General features: G+C 43.1%; 1 protein-coding gene across 4 annotated transcripts in view; it reads right to left on the bottom strand.

Moving 5' to 3' along the window:
* Nucleotides 1-6: 6 nt before the first annotated feature.
* The window catches only part of dnmbp (dynamin binding protein), a 40,103-nt gene continuing 30,924 nt past the window's right edge, over nt 7-9,185 (bottom strand). For 2 of the 4 annotated variants that reach the window (XM_031843216.1, XM_031843218.1), the window contains 13 exons: nt 6,767-6,984; nt 6,164-6,263; nt 5,721-5,868; nt 4,419-4,436; nt 3,220-3,419; nt 2,992-3,122; nt 2,790-2,894; nt 2,445-2,573; nt 1,997-2,332; nt 1,690-1,875; nt 1,389-1,587; nt 556-1,277; nt 7-239 (listed from right to left, as the gene is read on the bottom strand). In XM_031843216.1, the coding sequence (XP_031699076.1) occupies nt 54-239; nt 556-1,277; nt 1,389-1,587; nt 1,690-1,875; nt 1,997-2,332; nt 2,445-2,573; nt 2,790-2,894; nt 2,992-3,122; nt 3,220-3,419; nt 4,419-4,436; nt 5,721-5,868; nt 6,164-6,263; nt 6,767-6,984 (2,678 nt within the window). In that variant the 3' untranslated portion in view covers nt 7-53. The remainder of the gene's footprint in view (nt 240-555; nt 1,278-1,388; nt 1,588-1,689; nt 1,876-1,996; nt 2,333-2,444; nt 2,574-2,789; nt 2,895-2,991; nt 3,123-3,219; nt 3,420-4,418; nt 4,437-5,720; nt 5,869-6,163; nt 6,264-6,766; nt 6,985-9,185) is intronic. The other 2 variants (XM_031843215.1, XM_031843217.1) reach the window with 2 other exon arrangements.

Below are 9,185 nucleotides of genomic sequence, written 5' to 3'. Positions count from 1 at the left end.
TCGCAGAGTGAGACTTCTTCAAGTCCAAGTACAGTCTCAGGATAAAAGTTGGTTCATGTATATTCTGATTTGCGGATGTAGTTGGAAGGCACGTAGCCTCGCCGGCCTCCTGCCTCCCCCAGCCACCAGTCACCGTTGCCGTTCATGTCCTTGAACTCCAGTATCCGCAGCCGCTGATTGGCTGAGATGCTCAGTTCATTGGCACAACGGGCGTCAAAGGAGTAGAGAGCGTAGTAAATCTAAAAAAAAATGAATAAAAACAAAGTCATCGTTAGTTTGTGTTTTGTCTTTTTCTATTTTAAAAGCAGAATTAATTAACATGTTTGGCCCATCTGGTGGTCAGATGAAGTATGGCCGTGACAGACAGCAGTGCACACCCCACTGCACCAATGTTTACCAGGATTGTTTGTTTTTCTACAAATGGGATATTCACTCATCAGAATAACTCAGATTCAAGTTTAACGCTAGTTACTACAATCAATTTAATAAATGGTCTGCCCTTGTTTTGGTATGGTAAATGTTTCATTAAATCACAGCAGTCACACTAAATCTCACCTGATGACTATCTAATTCACTCTCATCTTCTGGTTCTGGTTCCGGTTCCAGTTCCGGCTCCGGCACCGGCTCCGGCACCGGCTCCGGCTCCGGCTCGGGCTCGGTGTACTCATCTCTGGAGTAAGAACTTTTCTTCTGGCCACTACTATCTCCATTTTTCCACTGGTATGAACTGTAGGTTTTGTCCGTGTGTCCATACCGCTGTGAGCGATTGTTTCTGAGTGAGGAATAAGAATCTGTCTCCGACAGGTCCGACATCTCCTTGTGGCTGCTCAGACTTGCGTAACTCGCGTCGTACGTGTCTCTGTGATTGCCTGAATGCCGGTAAGAAGGCTCTGTGTCTCTGAGACCGGCGGAATTCCGATGCGTTTGGTCTGAGTATTCCTTGCGATTTGAGGGATTTCTCGGGGAGGAGTTTATGGAGTTGCTCTGACTGGCAGACTCCAGGCTGGGTGCATCTCTGTGCTGACTCCTACGAGATGAGGCAGAGTCCAGCGAAGGGTGCGGCGATGAATGGGTTTGGGGCTGCGATGTGGAAAAGCTGACGGTGGCCGCGTCCTGGTTAAAGGTCAGTGTGCTGTTGCTGTTTTGGCGGGAGAAAACAGGCGAGGAGCCGCCGTAGCCTGACTCATTCGATGATTGGCTCTCGATGGAGACGTCTGAATGGCTCCTGCGTGGATTGTAGGGTTTGAGGAAGGAGCTGTACACAAAGCCATTGCCGGCTGCAAAACAAAAAAGCAAGAGAAGACATGGAAATAGATTTTATTGGTGCGTCACACATCAAAATATGATAAATTAAAAACAGTGCAGTGCTTACAGTACAAATGACCTACCTCCGTTATCAATTAGCCAGCGGTTGTTGCTCCCCATGGGGTCCTGCTGCTTGATTACACCCACAAGGTCTCCTTCTAGTATAGAGATGTCCAAATCCTGCGCTGCATTGAAGTTTCTCTCTGCCTGGAAAAGTTTCTCAGGACCATAGCGTACCAGAAGTCCTGCACGGTGCTCATCAGTCTGCATGATGTGGTTGGGCTGAAAGCGACAAGGACAAGACTCACGGTTAGATCGTGATCTCCTCGTGCATTATTCATTAATCATAAGGTATGGCACAAATGGAATGAGAGCTCCACTCACAGGCGCCTGCAGCTTTTTAGAGATCTGCTTCTCAAGAGTCTTCTTCTCGAAGGTCTTTTTTGTGGAGGTGGCTGGAGGGAGGTTCTCTGGGCAGAAGCTAAAGCTCTGCAGAAGTTGGAGAACTCGACCGTACTCTTCTTGGAACTTAGAGATCAGGTTGCCCTCTGTGCCAGCTTTGTTAGAAAACTGGAGACAAAGGTAAAGAAACAGTCTGAGTTATTTTAAAAAAAGGTTTTCTAATCAGTTCCATATATTCATAAGAAAATGTCCCATTTCCTTCAAAACCCTCATAAACAAAGTAACTCACAGCCTGGAGGAGAGGCCTCAGCTCTCCCAGTGTCATTTTCGTGAAGTGCTTCTGGGATTGAGCGAAAGCTCTCACACAGCCAGTCAACAGCTCCTCTGCTGCACCGTGGAACTTGGGGAGCTCGTCCAGAAGTTGGGCGTTGAGCGCCTCATAGTTGTTGCGCGCCGCCTGCAGCTCATCCTGTACACGGCGGTCCTTGAGTCGGTCAGCGCGCTCCTTGCAGTTGTCGTAGTCCAGCAGCTTGTCGAAGCGCTTTTGGATGAGTTTGTGCGGCCCAGCGAACATGAGGAGGAGCTGGGTGAGCGGGTTGATGACTAAGGCCTCTGTGCGCTCCTTCTGCTCAGGGAATGGGGAAGAGGGTTGACAGATAATGTGATGTGATCAGAGGTCATTCCCAATGCACTTTTACAGCAACTAAGTGAGGCAAAAACAGAGGAAGAAGACTCACAAATTGTGTGAACTGTTTGTCGCTGATGCAGCGGTGAGCTCTCTGGAAGCGCTCGGGGTCGAGGACACTTCGCTCTGTGTAGATGTCACAGAAGCTGATGGCTGCCAAGACCTTTACAGATGCTGATTCCTAGAGAGATGCATTGTATTACAATCCATGTTGTTCAAAAATACAAGTAGTCCAAGACAAAATATTGAACATTTAATCAAGAACTTAATTAGATGTAGATTTTGCAATGAAAATGGCATGAATCAGACACAGTATGTATTTCTAAGTTGATCTACTTCTGATATGGTCTAAATAACAAAGACGCTCATTTTAGTTGTTCATGGTCAATGCTCCTACCCTTATATGTTGCAGGTACAGGGAAATGTCCCGGATAAAAGACTTGATGAGTCTCTCCTGCAGCCTGAACTTCTTCTCAGCCTCATCAAACGCTTCGTCTTTAATCTGTGGAAACGACAGAGGACAAAGATAGAAAGAGATCAGAACCAGCACGTTTTCATGCACAACACCACTTGGGTTGGCAAAATGAGCAGTGATGTACCTGGGGTGAAATTCCGGTGAGGTGTTTGAGGTGGCTGCTGACACGGTTGGATTTTTTGATAATGGAGTGCATGCTCAGCTTGGAGATCTTGTCGATGAACGTGTCCTCGTCGACTTTCCTGTACTTAACCACTGTGGGCAGCAGAGGGAAGACAGTTCAGACTCTGTACTGGATAAATACTTTTCCAAACACAGAAAAAAAAAACAGCAGCCTTTAAGTTTTTTTTACCAAGGTCCTTCCTGCGCTTGTACTCATTGATGTTTACGTTGATCTCTTTGATGGCCAGCAGAGCTTGAGTCAGCTGGGGCCGGTCGTGGTGGCTCTCCGGTGTGGCCCCCAGCAGCTCCATCAGCAGCAGCGGGTAACGCATCACCCGCTGCACCGGCTTGATTAAGAAAGAGCCGAGGTTGATGTAATTTGTTTTCCCCCTGAAGAAGGGACAGAGACAGCAGATAGTGTTTGGTTGAAGGGAAAAAATGACAATATGTGAAGAGTGAGAGACTCATGTACAGTCGGCATTCCAGCCACTATCACAGTCACAGCTATTGATTTATGGTCCCATGGTCATGTAACACATGTCTCTATATCATGTGCATGATCCAATGATATGTAACCATCATCACATATTCTGATGATGATCAATACAGTTTTGGGGAGACATAAAAGAACAGGGAAGGCACCATAAACAAAATTATTGATTTGCTTAGCTTTTAATGCGATCGAGAGGACAAATTAATTTAGCAACCAACTCAATTGGTTATGTGATCACTTTCTTCTAAAGTAGAAATCTTTTCTCATTATTAAAATATAATTTCTTGCTGTTGACATGATAAGGATAAGAAATTGGTGTTTGATTTATGGAATCTTATTAACAAATTTAAGATGAACCCATTTCCACTTCTATACAGTAAAACATGTTAAAACACATATTTTTCATATTCTTTATAGAGGTGGATTTTTGGTGACCAGATTTTCTCTATTCCTCATAAAGAGAACTTTCAACACTTCATGTCACAACATTCTCATAATATTGAGAAAAGATCAATTAATGCAAAATGCTGTTGCTGTTTTAATCCAGAAGATGGCATTAGATGTTTCCCAGAATCAACAATTACTTTGCATATCCACAGAAGAGGATGCATATTTTTCTTCACAGTATGCAGAATTCACATGCACGTGCAAACACAAACAATAAAATAGGAGTTCATCTCAGTCAAGCAGAGAGAATTGAAATGGCAGCATAGATGTTTTAAGAATCCTCCACACTCAGTGCACACAAACACACACACACACACACACACACACACACACAGACACAGACACACACACACACACACACACACAGGTAATTTCCAGGGGGGTTAGTGAGCAAAAGGCATGCGATTGTCATGCTGGAAATCATGACAACACTCGTTATGGAGACTTACCACTCGCGATACATGGCCCTGTTGAAGGGAAGATTGGAAAGAGATAGAAAGATAACAAAAACAGGATTTAAAAAAACCTATGACCTGATGATCATTTTCATGAATGTTACATTTTTTTCCACAAGTGTTAAATTCTGCAGTACGTAAAAGAGTAGTTGCTTATGCAGAGACTAAATCCACAAAATTGACTTGAACTTTGCGAGGTCAATAAAAAAGCCACGGTTGTTATGGTTTTGTTTTGTGAATTTTCTCTTAAAGCTGGACAGAAGCCCAGTGTGGCAGTAAAACCTGGCAGTTTCTAGTAGGTGGCAGAACACATGACCTTTTTAGAGCTCAAAGGGCTGCAACATACGCTGACGCACTTTAGAAAAGACTATTGCAACATTATGGTTAACTTACAAAAAGACAGGAAAATTGTATTTTAAAAGTAAATGTAAACAAAGGGTTGACAGCACACACATCTGTACAAGCTCCTGATCCTTTTGTTTAATAAGACTCCCTCTTGGAACCAGCACCCTTTTTGTTCTACAGCTTCTGGTCTTAACAAAACCTGTGTTTATCTTCAAACACGGATTGCTGACCTTAATTTACAACAGCGTAAAGTCGAATGTGTGAGTCACTGATGGTGAAACCAGACAGGTGAAACCAGGTAGGGCACATTTTTGTCACTGCAATACATTACTGAGGAGCAGTCAAACTGCTTCATCTAATAGGGTCCATGTTGCATGCACACAGCAGGAGTGGAGAAAAGGTACTTCTTATGTTTAAAGATGTACTGTAACTGCCCTTCTCTATCAAAATGTGCCCATGAATCATAGTTCAAAGTCTGCTGAAGAAACCCCATCATAAATTAAATCCATGCGACTGTCGGCTAAAAGGAAACCTCACTGTAGTCTCGAACTCAATAACAACGTGACTGCAATGCCTTACATGTCTACAAACTGCATTTCACAGTTATTATTCTACTGTAAAACCTGTTTAAAGTGACATTTTGAAAAGGGTTTCATACAACGCATGCTGTAACAATACAGCTGCCATTACTTTTTCACATACTGAACTCTACAAACAATAAATGATCCATAGCCTTTTATGGTTAATGTGTTATTTCAACTGAATATTTTTATATTAGTAGCCACTCTTGCTTTCATGTTCTCATGCTTTTACACACACAAACATGCAAATCTTTGGTAACTCAAGTGCAAAATGTTTTTTTTTAAAGTGAAACACACAGGTCCAAGCTGAAATCTCAAACTAGTGAGTGACCCCTTTTTCAGACATATTTTCCTCCTCTCAGTGACTCACCTCAGTCTCTCCAGACACTCCAACACGTGACACTGGATATTTTCGTCCTTCTCATAACTCTCGAGCAGAGAGATGGCATCATCATGGTTCTGGCAGTAGATCTTGTAAACGTCTTCCAGCTCCGCTTTGAAGTCAAGAAATATCGTTCCTGAGACCAGAGGGTAGAGAAACGTAAGGTCGTGTGTTCATTTAAAAAGGGAAACGACAGAGGAAGGAGGAGGAGGATATGACAAAAAAGGTGAATAAGTCTGCAGAGACATATCAATTTGGGGGCAAAACTTAACTATGAATTAAACTTCCTCTAACAAGTTCAAAGTCGTGATAGTTGACAGGTGACAGTTTATGGTTGAAACATGAATAAAGTACAAAGCACAGCATGCAGGAAGAAGTCGCCGGTAAAAGGACGTCATAGGATATGCATCTTTTAAAAACTGGCTTCTTACCAATAGAGTCTGTGTCCTGCAGTGTTTCAAACAGGCGTTGTGACAAGTCGATCACTGAGCTGATGTTGCCAAAGAGCCCATCAAAGTCCACATTCTTCACCTTTTAGGAAATGCAGATAGAACGTTTGAAAACTGTAAAAAGTTCCTCTGTGCTGCTCAGTGAAAAAACACTTTATGATTGTTTTTCTTTTGAAGCATCCCGGTTATGTTTTGCTTCAATAGACTTAATTCAGAAACCTAGAAAAGCCCATGAAATCATATCCCAAATATGCTCAAAACGTATCTGTTACTTTAAATTGTCTGATGTTTTCTCTTTGCCCTTGTTGTCTCAGTAAAACTCTGTTTCTCTTGGAGCTGAATACTATTTCACAGGCACCTCATATCAACATAACCCCACAAATCCAAACATATGAAATATAAATGTGTTGAAATAAACGTCTGTGTTCTGTGCTGTAGTGAAAGGGACACCATCCCTTGTCATTTTTTAGCCCTTATTGTAAACAAACCCATATTTTACAGTGTTTCAGACTAACAGTGTTTTCTACTATATTTCGAGCCATGCTCTTAACGTACGCCACCTCCCCCACATCCACATCTCTTTACCCGCTTCTTCTGCAGTGGCTCGATGATCTCCTCGACACACATCTGCAGGTCTTTGATGTAGTCCTTCTCAGTCTGCAGCAGCTCCTCGATGACCTTTGACCTCTTCTCCAGCATCCTCAGCTCGGGATCCTCGGTGCCTGTACCGCCGGCGGCGGGGGTCGAGTCCGAGGTCGGGGTTGAGTCGAGCGGTTTGGGCTGGGACGACAGCAGCGTCATCTCTGGAGAGACAGGAAAGGAGACAGATTTAGGCTCCATCTAAACTGAACTGAAAATGTTTTTCAATGTTAATCTTCCCTTTGTAATATTTTGGATAAGCATTATTTAGGCTCAATCTATGACAACAAATCTATCAACTTCTAAACACGAAGCTTGTTGGAACAAAACACACAAAGGGATTATTCTTAAGATAACAGAGTATAAAAAGGGAAACAGAAATATGTTCCCAGCCCATGTCTCCATTCATTGTTTCCAAACATACTCCTGCCCGCCCACCCACCCAGCCAGCCCACCCTTTACTCTTCCTCTTGTCTGACTAGCTTTTGATCAATGTCTGTCCTCTCACTCCCAGAGGGCTGATCTCTGGGGGTGCCTGGGACTGGAGGGAGAGCCTGGTTCATGCACCACTGCTCTTCATGAATGGACCCAAAACTGGAGTGGACTCAGGCTCTTTGTGTGTGGCACAATGGCCTGTGACAGCAACTACAGACGTACAGGCTCTCAGGGACCGAGCAGGCATTGAAGAAGAGGCAGTTAGAGGGGGACTGAGGGAAAAGAGATAACGGTACTGGAGAGTGATGATACATGTTGTACATGTTTCTAAAAAAATCTTCACATCTGCCATCTGTGTCTTTTATTACTTAGTGAGACATTAGGCTCTCAGGTTAAAAGGAGATCTCGTGATATTCTTTTGTTTTTGTCAACAAATCCCATTAAAAGAAAACTGAATTGTTTGTGTATCCAAAGTCTGAGCTTATTCCTTTGTGCCATCGACCTCCATTGCCATCCAAAAACTCATCAAATCAATTAAGCCACACTGTTGGACTTGCTGACATGTTCCTTTATTACCATGAACATGGTCACTGTGGTTTATTTAAAATCAATCCCACATGCACCACTGTATGGTGCTGTAAATACTCGCCAGAGCACCAAATCTGCAGCTGAAAGAAGTCCCCCAAAATGTACTCCTGTTTAAGTAACATTTGCTAAAACCTGCAGTTTTATAATATAAGTTACGCTCTATAAATTCGGAGAGTTTTTATTCAAGGCCCATTTTTTAAGATTTACGAATTCAGTAGGAACAAATGGCTAAGATGGTCATAAAGTATCATGAGACGGACTAACACCATGTTAATGTGTCTTCATGGATTTGTTGACAAAATATAGGTTATTAGCAGCCTTATCCTGGAAGTGTGACTACAAAGTGTTGTGAAGCAGCATAAACACGTGTGCTACAAGTTAGAATAATGTATTTTGATTGGATCAGTGTGATCAATTAGCATAAATGAATCTGTGGAGAGGAAAACACTGCTGTAGTTCTGTTACATCTCAGTAGCAGAGGAAGCAGTATGTGCTGCGTTGTGTTGATGGACGACGGTGACGTCACCCTTGCTCCTTGAACAGATGCTGTCAGGGGCTAATGAAGTTAACTCTGCTTACCCTCATTAGACCATGCACTTGAAAATATTTGCATGCCACACACACACACACACACACACACACACACACACACACACACACACACACACACACAGCCAGCTGCACCGTCACAGTTTTGTTTGAATCACATAAAAGCAGTTATTTGAAATTTTTGATCCAAACTGTGAGTATCGAGATAAGATCACACGTAAGACTTTGCAAAACTTAATTGCAAAGCTTTTTATATTTTGATACAAACAAAGATTTTTATGACCCGACTGTGTGTCTGATCCTCGGGCCACCTGCCTTTTGTCCCCCCCGACCTCATCTTCCTTTCTTCACGTGACTTGGCTAAAGCTCGACTCAAAGGAGCTTTTCTCACCGTCACTGCTGCTCTGCCAACTGCCAACACTCCAGCACTTCACCCCCACTGGTGAGAAAGTAGCTCACTAATGGGTTTTAAAAGTCATACAGTATCAACACAATACAAAGAGAGGCTGAAAACAAAAGACTCAATCGGCTCATTCCCATGTTTGATCCTCCACACACACACACACACACACACACACAATTACATCATATGCTCCACTTCACATGGTTAAATACGCAGCTATTTCCATCATGACCAACCTGCGAAACAGCATGACCAGAATGTGACCCACTTCTAGCAAATTCCACTTTTCTTTGTTCTGTGAAGTATTGTATAGATGGAGGGTACAGGCATCTTGTTTGTGCAAACACACACACACACACACACACACACACACACACACACACACACACA

Source organism: Anarrhichthys ocellatus, unplaced genomic scaffold (genome assembly GCF_004355925.1).
Source record: "Anarrhichthys ocellatus isolate YVR2014 unplaced genomic scaffold, GSC_Weel_1.0 scaffold4, whole genome shotgun sequence".
In the NCBI taxonomy this organism is placed as follows: domain Eukaryota; kingdom Metazoa; phylum Chordata; class Actinopteri; order Perciformes; family Anarhichadidae; genus Anarrhichthys; species Anarrhichthys ocellatus.
Note: the sequence above shows the minus strand (reverse complement) of the source record. Positions and strands in the feature narration are given on the sequence as shown.